Source organism: Macaca mulatta, chromosome 3 (assembly GCF_049350105.2).
Source record: "Macaca mulatta isolate MMU2019108-1 chromosome 3, T2T-MMU8v2.0, whole genome shotgun sequence".
NCBI lineage: Eukaryota > Metazoa > Chordata > Mammalia > Primates > Cercopithecidae > Macaca > Macaca mulatta.
Genome location: NC_133408.1, coordinates 3,242,259 through 3,257,413, shown reverse-complemented (window position 1 = coordinate 3,257,413; position 15,155 = coordinate 3,242,259). Strand labels below are relative to the sequence as shown.

Genomic DNA, 15,155 nt, shown 5'->3' with positions numbered 1-15,155 from the left:
AGTTCCTGTCCAGGCCACAGCATCCCTCAGCCTCTGTCACTGGTCCTAGGAAGATCCCTAGGGAGCACTCCCTCAGGGCCACACTCAGGGGCCCTGTTGTGGGGCCGGCCATCTTCCTTCTAAAGCACCTGGAGGAAGGAAGTAGGGGGTCAATGCGAGCCTCAGTCTCCAGGCGAATGCGCCCTTTTTAAAGATCAGGGAACTGAGGCTCAGAGAAGGAAAGGGCTTGCCGGCATCACACAGCCAGCCTGAGACGGTGAAGTCAGCAGCCTCCCTGGGGACGCCCAGGGCTGCGGTACCGTCTCCTCCATCAGACTGGGCCTCCACCCGGCTCCTCCCACAGCCCCAGGCGGGCCTCTGAGTAGGGGCTTTCAGCTTGTGTGGAGGTTCCCCAGGGACACCACCCCGATCCAGCCTCCATGGAGGCTCTTGCCGGCCACTGGGAGGGGCCATTGCACCCCAGGCAGCCCCTGCCAGGCCCTGAGGCCTGTCCCGGCTTTGCCCCATTCGAGCAGGGCCCTGGGGGAGGCAGGACGGGGCCACACTGGGAAGTGAGAGGCCTCTGAGTCCCGCGCAGAGCAAGTCTCCGTCCCCAGCCCCCAAAGCAGCTGCCCTGGTGGGTGAGTCTGGCCGGTGCGGAGACTTCCCAGGAGCGAGGGAGGGAGCGCAGCGCCTCCGTCACAGGGAAGCGTCCCCGCGGGAGGCTCTGGCCCTGATTGGGCGCCGGGGCGGAGCGGCCTTTGCTCTTTGCGTGGTCGCGGGGGTATAACAGCGGCGCGCGTGGCTCGCAGACCCAGGGAGACCGGCGGGCGCACAGCCGGCGCGGACGCCCCACAGCCCCGCCCGGACCCGAGGCCAGGCGAGGGGCTGCCAGTGTCCCGGGACCCACCGCGCCCGCCCCAGCCCCAGGTCCCCGCGCTGACCCCATGGCGGCGGACGCAGCCCTGCGCCAGCTTCTGAGGCTGCACCGCACGGAGATCGCGGTGGCCGTGGACAGCGCCTTCCCACTGCTGCACGCCCTGGCCGACCACGACGTGGTCCCCGAGGACAAGTTCCAGGTGGGTCCCCCGCCCGCCCTCCACGGCCCCCAGGCCCTGCGAGCCAGGGATAGTCCCCAGGGAAGTTCCAGGAGGACCCTGCCCCATGCCTCCCGGCCCCTCCAGATCCCCAGGCCCCTCCAGCCTTCCCCAACTCCCCCCTCCCCCTGGCAAGGAGCCAGGGCCTCCCTGAGGACAAGTTAGAAGTTGGTCCCCTTCCCCCAGCCGTCCGCACACCTCACCCCCAAGCCAAGGGAATGGCCTCCAGGTTCCCCCAGTCCCACCCTCAACAGCCTACACCACCACCTGACCCCACCACAAGCCAAGGAGATGGGCGCCGAGCTGCCCAGGTCGCCAGCACCTCTGCCTGGGAGCTCCACCCTCTAGTCATGGTGGAGATGGGCAGGCCGCAGGGTGTGGGGCACCATGGCAGGGACCCTCATGCCACCCCACTGCAGGAGACCCTTCGTCTGAAGGAAAAGGAGGGCTGCCCCCAGGCCTTCCACGCCCTCCTGTCCTGGCTGCTGACCCAGGACTCCACAGTCATCCTGGACTTCTGGAGGGTTCTGTTCAAGGACTACAACCTGGAGCGCTATGGCCGGCTGCAGCCCATCCTGGACAGCTTCCCCAAAGGTGGGTCCTGGTGGGCTCAGCCATGCTGGGGGCCTGGGGCAGCTGCTGTCACCTGCTCAGCCCAGCTGGACTGGAACCAGAGTGGTGTTTGAGGAGCCCGTGGGTGATGTCCCAGGACCATCTTGGATCCTAAGAGGCAAAGGGGCCAGGCCTCACCCACCTGGCCAGGGTGTCCAGTTTCTGGGGCCCATCCTCCCCCTGGAGAAAACCCTGAGGTTGGGACCCTGCTCCTGCCCCTGAGCTGCAGATGTGGACCTCAGCCAATCCCGGAAGGGGAGGAAGCTCCCGACCATCCCCAAGGCTTTGGTACTACCACCCAGACACCCCACCAAGAGGAAGGCCTCAGAAGAACCTCGAGCTGCCACGCCAGCAGCCCTGACTCCAAGGGGCACCTCCAGCCCAGGTACCCCACAGGGGAAGCCAGCCGGGGTCTCCAGTCTTCCCCGGGAGCCCATGCCCCCTCCCCACCCGGGCTCCTACCCACTGGGCGTGGAGCCAGCCTGCCTGGGGCTGTGGGGGTCTCCTCTGGGTACTAGACCAACACACTGGACCAGCCTCTCAGCTCACTCCTGCCTGAAGGGTGACCTCCCCAGGCTGGCAAAGTAGGCAGGCGGGTTTCCTTTTACTGATGAGAAACCAGAGCCTGGCAAAGGGAATACCCAGCACTGGGCCCCCTCCACCCCTCCCTCCTCCGGCCCCTGCCCACCAGCACTCACCCCCACCGAGAGGGGAGGCCAGGCTGCCCCCAGCTCCCCCGTTCAGGCTCTCAACTGAAGGCCAAGCCCTCCAAGAAGGCGGAGAGCAGCGCAGAGCAGCAGCGTCTTCCACTTGGGAACGGTGAGTGGGGCCCAGTGGGAGCGCCTCCCTTCTGCCTGGCCAGGGGCAAGGGGTCAGGGGTCAGAGCAGGGCCTGCCCTCTGAGACCCTGTACTAGGGGCTGCGGACATGCTGGCCTGGCATGTCATTCCAAGGGCCTAAGCTGCACCACCAGACCCAGGAAGGGGACACCTTGGGTCCATGCACGATCTTGCCAGTCGCCCCTGCCCCCACCACACCCTGGTTCTGGGACCCCCTTCTCAGGCACTTCTCTGCCCATCCACTCCCTGTCCTTCAGGACCAGTCCAGACATGGCTTCCTCCAGAAAATCATCCCTGGCCCCCAGCTGCATGCAGTATGAACTCTTCCTGTCCCCTTCTCCTTCCTTCCCAGGGCACTGGACTCCAGAGACCCCCTATGCCCACTGCTGCCCTCCCTGAGGGCAGAGCCTAGGAACTCTGTGTCCCTCCCAGCACAACACAGGGCCCATGTCATGGTGGGGGCTGGTCATTGGGCATTCCTTCCTCTCCATTGTGCCAGCTCTGCTGACACTGCCACCCCCAGCACACGCACACATGGGTGCACACACAAACACACACGTTCTCATGTCTCTGCCCTTACCTGTGGGCTGTCTGCACAAGGCGGGGCTGGGCTCCCTCCTCGGCCTGCCCTGGCTGGAAGGAAAGGGCTCTGCAGCCCCGTACTGCCTGCTCCTGGCACAGAGTTTGTGCTCGGGAACTGTCTTCCCCATGGGTCACCCCAATGGGTGTTCCCTTTCCCAGGGATTCAGACCATGTCAGCTTCAGTCCAGAGAGCTGTGGCCATGTCCTCTGGGGACGTCCCGGGAGCCCGAGGAGCCGTGGAGGGGATTCTCATCCAGCAGGTGTTTGAGTCAGGTAGATGCTGTGGCGGGGAGATGGGACTGACAGGGACACCCAGGCTCCAAGATGGAAGGAGGATCGCACCCCTGTGTGCCCCTCCGCGCCCCTCTCCACGCCCCTCCACGTCCCTCCACGCCCCTTTGCACCCTAGTGGTCCCACAGCAGGCAGGGCTGTCGCTCATGTAGCCAGAGTTTCTGCCTGTGGTTCTGATGACTTTGGAGGAGGAGAGTGGGCACTGAAGTCTCCCTGTCGGGGGACCTTCTTCAAGGCCGGTGGTCTAGGCCCACATCCCAGCCCGGGATGCGCTGCACCCCCAGTCACCTCCATCCATGTGCATGGGCCCTCCTGAGCCATGTGGCTGCATCCTTAGAAAGTTCTGTCTTTGCTACTGAGACCCTCCAGGGTGTCTGTACTCTTCAACCAGGACAGCCTGCAGGATCCTCACCCCCCATTCCCTGGCCGGCCTGCAGCGTCCTCGCCCCCCATTCCCTGGCCAGCCACTGACCCCATACAATCACCAGTGCCATCTGACCAGGGCACAGCAGGGCTGCTGGTGGCAGACCCACCGTGCCATCGGGCATTCCATCTACAGTCCCTGCCACGGCATCTCCTCGGTGCTGGGCATGGGCTGGAAACACCAGGCACAGCCAGGGCCCTGGTCTTGCACTTCTGGGTGGTCCCAAGACCCACTGTGTTACTTCCTAAGGCTGTTGGATCAAATGGCACAAACTGGGAAGCTTGAAATGACAGAAATGCCAACATCAAGGTGTCTCGGGGCCACACTCCCTCTGCAGGTTGCAGGGAAGAATCCTTCCTTGTCTCTCCCAGCTGCTGGTCGTTATGCGGGTGTCCCTGTGCCCCTGGGCTCGGGGTCCCACCACTCCAGTCTCTGCCTCTGCAGTCTCACAGCCGTCTCCCATGTGTCCTCTTTACAAGGGCACCAGTCATTGAACTTATGGTCCAGTGTGACCTCATCTTAACTAATCACATCTATAATGACCCCAATTCCAAGTAAGGACACACTCTGAGGTTCTAGGTGGACGTGAACTTTGGGGGACACTATTGAACACCCTGGTGTAGACCTGGGACAATCCCCGGGCCCCAGACTCGACTGGGGTGGGGGCGGGCTGGAGGAACGCAGGCTGTGGGAACTCCACCTGTCTCTGCTAGACCCCAGTCCGGGGCCTACACGACTGCCAAGGCAGGTCCCGCTGGGTAGGTGAGCCAGGACCAGCCGGCATCTCCTCCCAGGGGGCTCCAAGAAGTGCATCCAGGTCGGGGGGGAGTTCTACACTCCTAGCAAGTTCGAAGACCCCAGTGGTGGGAAGAACAAGGCCCGCAGCGGCGGTGGCCTGAAGCCTCTGGTTCGAGCCAAGGGAGCCCAGGGCGCTGCCCCCGTAAGCACCTGACCCTCCCTGGGGAGCCCGGCTCTTGATGCACCCCCACCCCAGGAACAGCATTGCCTCTGGGGGAGTGGCTCTGCTGGGGGGCTGGCGGCTGCTGCCGAGAGATGCCTGGTGCCACAGTCGTGTGCACCCTCGCTGCTCAGGCCGCCCCCATTGCTGATGCCCCTCTTCCTTGCAGGGTGGAGGTGAGGCTAGGCTGGGCCAGCAGAGCAGGGCTCCCGCCCCTCCAGCCCTCCCCAGTGACCCCCAGCTCCACCAGGTAATGCCCTAGACCATAGGAGGGCCCCTGTTTGTCCTCGCTCCCCTCGGGTGGGTCCTGCCGCCTCTGCCTTGACCTGGGCACTCAGGGATGAGCACTGGGGCCTGAGCCCCTCCCACAGGGCAGAGCTCTTTTTCTTTAACAGACGTATTTTCTCCTGATAATATATAATTGTAATATTTAAATAAGTCAGAGAAAGTGAGGTCCTCTCAGGCTCTTAAAAGCACAGCGTTTGGTCCAGGCTGTACGCACTGCTCTCAGCCGTGCCCATGGGTGGGCCGGGCGCCCCTGCTACAGCCAGGAGCTTCAGGGTCCACTGGGAATGCCAGGCTCGTCCTTGGTCCCCAGCATGGTTTCCTAATGGGGTGGAAGCAGTGTGGTGGGTGCCTGCCGTGGTGGGTTACAGAACCTGACCACTTGGCACCAGGGGCTCTGTGGGACCCTGGCACTTAGGAGTGACAGGGCCCAGTCCTGCCCTGCAGGGGCACCCAGGCTGGCAGGCGTCTGGCGGGTTGTTAGAATAAGTAAGGTCATTGCTGTGCAGGACCAGCCTAGTCTGGCTGTCTGGAGGGATTCTGGAGGAGATGGTATCTGGGAGACCCCTGAAGGCACAGCAGGCACCGTCCAGGCAGGGCACGACGAGGGTGGGGTCTGCGGGTGGAGGGTTCAGCAGGTGCTGAGGTCAGGAGAGGCCTCCCTGGGCCTGGCCGCACTGCCCTGTGAGGAAGGGCGCATGTGGTGGGTGTACAGTTCCAGCCCCTGGAACACAGCAGCCCGTGAGAAACCGGGTTTTCTTCCCAATAGGGATGGCCCCGAGGGGTGTCCGTTAGAGACCAGATGGATGGGGAACAGGTGGTCAGGGTGGAATTTCAGGCCCTGGCAGCATGGGAGCAGGGCAGAGACCCGGGAGTTCAGGTACCCAGAGATGCTGGGGGAGCCGTTTTGGGAAGGAGGTGGCTCTCGGGAGGGTGCTGCACCCCAGCCCAGTCTGCATGGGCGTCTCTTGCCTGTGCCAGAAGAACGAGGATGAGTGTGCTGTGTGCCGGGACGGCGGGGAGCTCATCTGCTGTGATGGCTGCCCTCGGGCCTTCCACCTGGCCTGCCTGTCCCCTCCACTCCGGGAGATCCCCAGGTGAGCCTGCACCTCTGCCAGCGCAACCAGGTCACCCCAGTTCACAGCCACCTCCACCCACTGACCCTGAAGGGAAGCCCCCCCAGGCTCTCCCATCCAGGATGGAAGGGGGCTCTGAGTCAGGTCACTGGGCCATGGGACCAGGGCCTGGGGTTTTCCCACCCTGCCACCTGCCTCCCAGCCTGGCCACACCGGCTGCCCAGCTGGGCCCCTGAGGGCAGCAAAGCAGAACAGAGGCCCCAGGTGAAGATGCCACCCTGTCCAAGCTCATCCCAGGCTGCGGCCCACACCTCCATGGGTAGCCAGCCCCCACCCCCAAGCCCCGCCCCAGAGTCCCACCCCAGACAGGGCTGGGGAGCACAGAGGCCACAGAGCTGCACCCCCAAGGGCAGGTGGGAGCTTGTCCACCAATGCACAGGACCCCGGGCTTAGTGGAGGTGGGAGGCCTCCTCTGTGTTCATATCCCAGCACTCCCTCCCCACAGCCCACCGAGCCCTGCCCTCACTCCAACCCCACAGGACGTGGCAGTCTGTGGGAGGAAGAGCTGTGGGAGGAGTGGGGACCCACGCTCAGGTGAGGCTCTGTCCCAGCCCCGAGTGGCCTTCACCAGGCCCCCTCTCAGCCTCTTGCGTCATCACTAGAATAAGAGGCGCAGCCAGGGGCCTCGCTCGGCTCCTTCTGAAGCCGTCCTCCTTGCTGTCTCTTCCTGCCCTTGATCACCTCCCATTCTGCTGGGTGCCATTCCCCTTAAGGAAACAGGATGGGTCCCGGGACATAAACAGTCAGCTTAGGGGGGCCCCCAGCAGGGCCCAGCCCTGAAAGGCAGGCAAAGCCACTGTGGGCTCACAGGTGTTGGGGATTCCTGGGGTTCATCGGAGAGCACGCCAAGGGGACCCTGATCGCGCTGGCCAGGGCCACCCGTCTCTGCCCATCGCCCTGCTGTGCCTCGGTTTCCCCTCCGTAAAAGGCATGGTGCGGCGGAGCCCTCGAGCCCCACCCGTGGGTTTGGGGATCTGTCACCCGCTGTCTTGTTCCGCATGTCTCTGACTGGTGGACGCACGAGCAGTGGGACCTGGAGGTGCTCCGGCTGCCTGCAGGTGACAGTCCAGGAGACGCAGCCCCGGGCAGAGGAGCCCCGGCCCCAGGAGCCACCCGTGGAGACCCCGGTATGGCCACGCCCACTTCTAGGCCGGGCCACCCCTCCTGTCTGTCTGTCCCCTGGAGTCCTGTGGGACAGGCCTACCCCAGCCGCAGCGCTGTGCCCCTCATGCACACGCCTGGTCCTTGTGGTACCCTGCGGTGGGGCCCCCATCATGGTTCCTATGGGCGGAAACCCAGCTCTCCTGGCTGCGGATCCACCCTGGGGAGGCACTATGAGCATTGATAATGGCCCTAGAAGATGTGCTCATCGTTCTGCTGCTGTGAACACAGGAGGGCTACTGTGCACAGGCCCAGTGTTCCCTCTGACAGCCCTGAGGGCCAGGGGGCCCCTCATGTGTAGACGGGGGAGGAGGGAGGACCACAGAGCCAGGAACTGCCACAGGCCTTTCCCACTCAGTGTGGACGCCTTCCACCACACCGGCCCTCCGCCGGCACCCTGCTGCCCCGGGTTTCAGGGTCCCAGCAGTCACTGACTCCTGGGTGGTGCCCGGCAGGTGCCCACGGCCCCCCTGATGCTGACCCTTGGGTTCCAGCTCCCTCCGGGGCTTAGGTCGGCGGGAGAGGAGGTGAGAGGTCCACCTGGGGAGCCCCTAACTGGCATGGACACGGCTCTTGTGTACAAGCACCCGCCGGCCCCGCCTTCTGCAGCCCCCCTGCCAGGGCTGGACTCCTCGGCCCTGCACCCCCTACTGTGTGTGGGTCCTGAGGGGCAGCAGGTGAGCGGGGAGTGCAGACCAGGGTGGGCTCTTCAGGGAGCCCAGGACCTACATGGCGGATGAATTCACCTGAAACAGGAGGAGAGGGAGGCCAGGCAAGACAGGGTCTGGGAGGCACAGGGCCTGGGGCTGTGGGGGAGCGTGGGGAGCTTCAGGGAAAAGGGGAGGCTCCTAGACCTCCACTCCAGCTCCTGGCCCTGGGCATTACTGCTCCCCCCCCAAGGCAGGACAATGAAGGGGGGGATGGCCCAGCGCACATGGGAGCCCGCCCCGCCCTGCCTCAATTCCCCTCACTGCAGTCCTGTGGGCACCGCCTTTCAGGAGACTCCTGCACTCAGCCCCAAAGGAGGCCGGGCCGGCCAAGCGGGAGAGAGGTGTGGCACCAGGCTTGCCTGAGGGTGCTTGGGTCTCCCCTGCATCCTGGGGATGGGACTGGTCCCGCTGTCCTGCAGCCTTGGCCGCACCGTGAGGCTTCCCACTTGCTCCCAGACCCGCTGTCCAGCCCTGGGTGGTCCCAGGGGAGAGCACGGAGGCCTCGGGTTCAGCTACATTTCCCCCCGGCCCCCTGTGTCACCCCACGGGGTCGCCTCCCACAGAGTCCAGCTCCTGGCGCACAGTGCGGGGTGTGCGGAGATGGTACGGACGTGCTGCGGTGTGCTCACTGGCGCTGCCACTTCCCAGCGGGCACCTCCCGGCCTGGGTGAGTGTGGTTGGCATGGAGGCCCAAACCCACACCCACACCATACAGCTCAAACCACACCCCATCCACACCCTACACCCTATACTCATCCTCCACACCCCCCACCCACCCCACACCCACACCCTGCACCCCACCCCACACCCTACACCCCACCCCATAACCTGCACCCCACTCCCACCCACACCCCCCACCACAACCTACACCCCACACCCCACTCCCACCCACACGCCCCACCCACACCCTGCACCCCACCCTACACCCTACACCCCACCCTATAACCTGCACCCCACTCCCACCCACACCCCCTACCCACACCCTGCACCCCACCCACAACCCCCACCCTGCACCCACACCCGACACCCACATCCCACACTTCAAACCCACATCCTATACCCCACACCCACATCCTACACCCCACACACCATACCCACACCCTACATTCCACAGTCACATGCCACTACACTCCCACTCATACCCTACACCCCACCTCATATCCTGCACCTCACCCACACCCCACAGCCACACCCCACCCCACACCCCACACTTCCCACTCCCACCCCATAGGCCCCCCGACAGCCTGCACCCCACTCCCACCCCACACTCCCATCCACACCCTACACCCACCCCACACCCTACACCCCACCCAAACCCACCACTCCCACTCTCCACCCATACCCCTTCCTCACACCCCACACCCCATCCCCCACTCACCACCCATGCCCACACCCCACACCCAACACCACCTCCCAGCACCCCACACTCCATACCCCGGAGGTGGCACTCCTGCTACCCCCAACCTGGCAGCCCCTCATCCTCTGCTGCAGGACGGGCCTGCGCTGCAGATCCTGCTCAGGAGACATGACCCCGGCCCCTGTGGAGGGGTTGCTGGCCCCCAGCCCCGCCCACCTGGCGCCCGGGCCTGCCAAGGTCAGTGCCACAGGAACCCTCCATGAGTGCTGGTGGTGGGGGTGGGAGACCCCTTGGGTTGGGGTTGGGGGAGCACGTCTCAGGACAAACCCTGGGTGCCAGCTTCGAGGGTTTGCACCATACACACTGACCATGTGGTCATTATCTGTAGACAATAATTTCCCTTTAAACCTAATTCTTTTTGGCAACTTAAATATAGTTAAAAGGAAGCTGCCTCCAGGGTTGGTGACTGACATCACGGTTGGTTGTGTGGCCGCCTCACAGCAGAGGCCTGAGAGTCTCACCAGGGTGCCCTGGTGGGGTGAGGGGAGAGCAGGAGTGCCAGGCCTGCAGGAGTAAGCCCCAACCCCGTCTGACCCCTCCAGGCAGTCTCACCCGCAGTCCTCCCTGGGGCCAGGATCCACCCCATTGTGTGGCCGGAGCCTCTCAGAGAGGCAGAGCAACCCTGGGTCCAGCCAGTAGCTCTTCCTTTCCTCCTGCTCTACTGTCAGAGAGGACCCGGGTGGTGGGGGGACCCCTGACTGCTGGGGCGGCCTGGCTTGCCCTGGAGCTGGCTGTGGGGGCGGCCTGAGTCACTGCTGCAGGAGCCTCAGGGGTGGTGGCCTCTTGCCCTGACTGTCCCCAGCAGAGGCCTCCTGAGCACATCCCAGCCACGGAGGAGCCTTTAGGGATCCTGGGGTGATTACATGTCCCACCAGCTCCACTGGCCCACACACTTTCCCAGCTCTGCCTCCACCCCATATACACCGTGTGGTGACAGGCCACCCCGGCATGGTACTCCCTGGGCAGGTGACAGGCCACCCCGGCATGGTACTCCCTGGGCAGGTGACAGCCCGCCCCAGCATGGTACTCCCCAGGCATGTGACAGGCTGCCCCACCATGCAGGCTCTGGCCTGGCATGGCACAAGCCTCAGACCAAGCCCTGCCCTTGGGGCTTTTGTGGAACAGTGGCTTGGCCCGCAGCTGTCACTGTCCCCTTCCTTCTAGAAGCCTCCCTCCTCACACCACCCACCTGGAGTCGGTGCCCTATGCAGATGCCCCTCCCCAACCCCAGGCAGCTTTCTTGCAGCTGCTTCCGCAGCGGGTACCTCGTCATTAACCTACTGGGTTCTGTCTTTGAACAGCAGAGAGCTCTGTGTTTTCATTGCGGTGTGAAATGTAATGCCATGTTAGAGGAAAAGTTCGGGCTGGCCTTGGCCCCTCCCCAGCCTGCCCCCCTCCCCCAGGGTGGTTGGGTGTGTCCCCAGCCTGCCCCCTTCCCCCAGGGTGGTTGGGTGTGTCCCCAGCCTGCCCCCCTCCCCCAGGGTGGTTGGGTGTGCCCCCACACCCCGTCCTGAGCAGGTCTCCCACCCACTGGCAGCATCCTTAGGACCAGGGGAGCATCCAGGTGCTTTCCCCTCCAGACTGAACAGCCCTCCCTCAGCCACGCAGGGCTGCAGGGCCTTGCAGCGCCAGTGTTCACCTGAGTGGAGGAGCTGGGATGTGGCTGTTTGGGGCTACAAATGGGCAGTTCCACAGGGTTCGGTTTAATATGGTCTCCTCTTTGCTGGGGGTGCCCGACTGGGGACCTTCCCCCACTCCGGCCGCTCACCCATGGCATGCACTGGCCCTGGTGGTGCTTGTCGGGGGCGGGGGTGGCATGGACCAGACACTTTCCTCTCTGGGCCTCAGACTTCCCCTCTCAGAGTGGGGCTTCCTTGCTGGTTCCCTGAGCCCCCTCGTTTTCCCCAGGAGGCCACACAGTGTGGAGGCTGTCTGGGGGCCGTGGGCAGCTGGCCGTGGGCAGCGAGCAGGACCCGGGGCAGGCAGCCCCCGCCCCATCATGCCCATGTAGCCCTGTGCCCTCACCCCCAATGGGGCTGGGTGTAAGAATTCCCATCTCAGGCCGGGCGCGGTGGCTCAAGCCTGTAATCCCAGCACTTTGGGAGGCCGAGACGGGCGGATCACTAGGTCAGGAGATCGAGACCATCCTGGCTAACACGGTGAAACCCCGTCTCTACTAAAAAATACAAAAAAAAACTAGCCGGGCGAGGTGGCGGGCGCCTGTAGTCCCAGCTACTCAGGAGGCTGAGACAGGAGAATGGCCCGAACCCGGGAGGCGGAGCTTGCAGTGAGCTGAGATCCGGCCACTGCACTCCAGCCTGGGCGACAGAGCGAGACTCCGTCTCAAAAAAAAAAAAAAAAAAAAAAAAAAAAAAAAGAATTCCCATCTCAGTGTGGGGGGGAAATACCCCCGCGGCCCGTAGGCCCTGCAGCCTCTGTGTCCCTGCCAGGGCTGTGGGAGTTGGGTTGACCTCTTCTCTTTCCTGGGTTCCAGGATGACACTGCCAGTCACGAGCCCACTCTGCACAGGGAGGACCTGGAGTCCCTTCTGAGCGAGGTAATGCCTCCCCTGGCCTCGGCTGCACCTGCTGCTCCTCCACTCCCCCTCCCCTGCCTCAGCCGGCACCCAGGCCCCCCACTCTGGGCACACTGAGGACTGCCAGCCCCCGCTGCTCTTGAGCCATGGAAACTCAGGCTGTCCCTGCGCCACCAACCAGGAGCCCCAGTGCTGCTGAGCCCCTGGCATCCCCCCACAGGAGCCCCCCAGCCCCCCACAGGAGCCTCAATGCTGCTGGGCCCCTGGCACCCCCCAACAGGAGCCCCCCTGGCCCCTGCCCCGGCAGGAGTCCAGTGCTTCTGAGCACCCCCAGCCCCTCCCCGACAAGAGCTCCCACACGGCCCCTTGCCCAAGGGCCTGGACCCTGGCAGGCAAGGCTCGAGCACCAGGCCCAAGATCCACTTTCCCAGGGAGGGTGGGGTGTGGGAGTGGGGGGGTCCCGGGCCCCGTCCCTCTGAGAGTTGCTTGCCCCTCCCAACTCAGGCCTTTCTATGCTAAGATGGGCAGGTAGAATCTGTGGGCAAAATGTGACTTTTAAAGCCTCGTCTGTTCTTGGCAAGAGGATAAGCTCCTCCAGCCTCCACAGGTTCTCCTGTGTCCGGCGTGGCACCTGGGGGTCCCAGCTGACCATGGGGCAGGGGTCCTGCCCTGTGCAGTGGCCATGCCCCACACACCCTGACTGTGCAGATGTCTGTAGAACCCCAGGGCCGGAGAGTGGGCCAGGGGACCCAGCGCTGGGTGATGGAGCTGCTTCTCTGGACGGGGTCCCCGGATATAGCTGGAGAAATAAGGGTCAGGCTTACAGCCTCTCCAGGGTGGCGGCCTTATTCTGCTGGCATTGTGGGGCCTGCGGGAACATCCTGTGGGAACATCAGGCTCCTGAACAGAATGAGAAGCAGCCGGCCCTGACCCCCAACCCCGAAGGAGCCACCCGAGGAGGCAGAACTGCCATGAACTGCCATGGGGCTGTGCCCTGGGCTTACAGGATTCGGTGAAATGTACAGGACGGGGTCCTCCTCTGACTGGCCTGTGCCGTGGGGCCTCGGGCCTCAGTTTCCCCTCCTTTGAATTAGAGGGAAGGTTGGATGATCCTGTGGCCATGGCGGGGCGCCCCTGGAGGTTCTCACAGTTGCTCTGTCCCGCAGCACACCTTTGACGGCATCCTGCAGTGGGCCATCCAGAGCATGGCCCGCCCGCTGGCCGAGGCGGCCCCCTCCCCCTCCTGACCCTGGACGGCCGGGACACGCAGCTCTGATGGGAGGGCGCCGAGAAAGACACCTCCCCCCTCAGCCCTGGAAGCCGGCCGGCTGGGACCCAGAAGGGGACAGTGCCACGTCTTGTCAGTCCTCGGCTGTAAACACAGCCCTGTGTTTGTGGGGACACCAGCCATCATGTGCCTGGAAATTAAAACCTGTGGTTTCGAGATGCTTGTCAGTGGGGGCATTTGTTTGGGGCGTTCGTGTGCCTGGTGCCTGAAGTGTTGGCCAAGCTGGCTGGAAGGGAGCTCGCCGTAAGGGAATGGGGTGCCTGTAGGCAGGAGTTCACCAACAAAACCACGAGGCTCTGTTCCATGCCTCCCACTGCCCCCCAGCAAAACCCAAGCCCTTGCTGTACACCCCGCAAGACCCTGCATGGTCCGGTCCCCAACCCCGGCCTCCACCCCTTACTGTGCTCTTGGCCTCCCTCTGTTTCCCCCAGCAGCCAAGCTTGTTCCTACCTGCTGGCCTTTGCTAGGTGTTCCCTCTGCCTGGACGCTCCTTCCCCTGGGGCTCTGAGACTGGCTTCCCATCATTGACATCTCAGCTCCAATGTCACCTCCTCATTCATTCATTCATTCATTCATTCATTCAAGAAACCTTTATCATACATCTTCCATATGCTGAGTATTTTCCTGGGACTTAGGGGGGCCCCAAGGAACATTTTGGTGGGAGGGGTGGATCATGTAAAGAAGGAGGGTGGCCCTGGATGGGGTAACTGCTGCAAAGCAGGAAACAGGCAGAGCAGCGCTGGGCATGTGATGGTGTCACAGGGACCCTCCTCGGAGGAGGAAAGGAGCTTTGGGGCGCGCCTGGCAAGTGCAAAGCTGTGGGAGCAGGGTGCATGCCAGGGAACGCCAGCGCTTGTGCAGACACAGGCAGGTGCCCATAGATCGGGCTCCGGCTGCCATGCCTGTGTGCATGCACCGGGGAGCAGGGAGTGGGGGGCTGCAGGGGGCGGGTGCTCCCTGAGGCTCGGCCCCTGACTACCTGAGAGGTGGACCTCCCTGCCTGGCCCCTGCATTGCTGGGCCCTTGTGCCCCGAGCTGCTGCCCCTCTCCCTGTCCCTGGCCAGGGCCTCTGGTGGGGGTTAGTTGCTGATAGGATGACGGGGCTGGAGCTTGCCAAAGCCCCCCTCTTCAGAAGCCACTGGGGCTCTGATCCATGAAGGCTGAAAACACAAAGTGGCCCCCAAATGCTGAAGAAGGGGCCCAGAAACAAAGAACAAGGCCGACAAATCCAGTTTGCTGGTGGACAGTGTTCTGCTAGGGCACTTTCGGACAGAAGCGTGGTCTTGCAAGACAGGTGGGTCTCTGCACTGTTGCTCCCCAGACCCATAGCGGGAGGGTGGACGTGCTGTGTGCAGACAGTCGAAGGTGACCCTCCAGGACGGCCAGACCACTGCTTGCGTCGTGGCCTCTAGCTGTGAGATAACGTCAGGTTGACGTGTTCTCACGCTAGGCACGCTAGGCACAGTAGATAAGGTGGAAACCAGGAGCCTTTCATGTGACCAGAGCCAATCAGAAGTCAATGTGGTGGATTGGCACCCAAGAGGGAGCCACCTTTGTCCCCATGGGGTGATGGGGTGGGGCCGTGGCATCCAGGGCAGTTAGAGAGCTGGCCAGGGCGATCCCAGATGCTGCAGACACGCCAGCCATCAGGGCCCAGCGCCCGCCACTCCACAGCCTTCTCCCTCCCCAAATGCACACTGGCCATGAAGTCCTCTGGCCCCTGTTCCCAGGCACGGACCCAGCCTTCCCCCTCAGCCCAGTGCTCTGCTGACACCTGGGGTCTCACCTTGGGGGCCCGGGAACCCCAGTCTCATCAGAATTCCTCTACAGACAGGTCCAA

General features: G+C 63.8%; 1 protein-coding gene across 7 annotated transcripts; it reads left to right on the top strand.

The window, feature by feature from the left end:
- Positions 1–338: 338 nt before the first annotated feature.
- On the top strand, positions 339–13,471 carry AIRE (autoimmune regulator). 7 transcript variants are annotated; one of them, XM_077995547.1, is made up of 16 exons: positions 339–620; positions 792–1,058; positions 1,496–1,670; positions 1,918–2,073; positions 2,433–2,507; positions 3,268–3,381; positions 4,619–4,764; positions 4,952–5,032; positions 5,837–5,947; positions 6,049–6,164; positions 7,231–7,330; positions 7,859–8,041; positions 8,638–8,741; positions 9,566–9,668; positions 11,986–12,048; positions 13,194–13,471. In XM_077995547.1, the coding sequence occupies exons 2-16, from the start codon at positions 927–929 to the stop codon at positions 13,272–13,274; spliced, it is 1,740 nt and encodes a 579-aa protein (XP_077851673.1). In that variant the 5' UTR covers positions 339–620; positions 792–926; the 3' UTR covers positions 13,275–13,471. The 7 variants fall into 7 exon arrangements, with proteins under 7 accessions (XP_077851673.1, XP_077851678.1, XP_077851677.1 ...); XM_077995550.1 differs by having other exon boundaries at positions 358–620; positions 904–1,058; positions 6,052–6,164; XM_077995548.1 differs by having other exon boundaries at positions 360–620; positions 904–1,058.
- The last annotated feature ends 1,684 nt before the right edge of the window (positions 13,472–15,155 follow it).

What these genes read in the sequence shown, in the direction of transcription:
- AIRE (XM_077995545.1), top strand. Translation starts at nt 927, where the DNA reads ATGGCGGCGGACGCAGCCCTGCGCCAGCTTCTGAGGCTGCACCGCACG. An exon ending in GCGTCTTCCACTTGGGAACG is followed by an intron (nt 2,508 to 3,267) that starts GTGAGTGGGGCC and finishes TCCCTTTCCCAG; the next exon opens with GGATTCAGACCATGTCAGCT. An exon ending in GTGACCCCCAGCTCCACCAG is followed by an intron (nt 5,033 to 5,836) that starts GTAATGCCCTAG and finishes TCTTCCCAATAG; the next exon opens with GGATGGCCCCGAGGGGTGTC.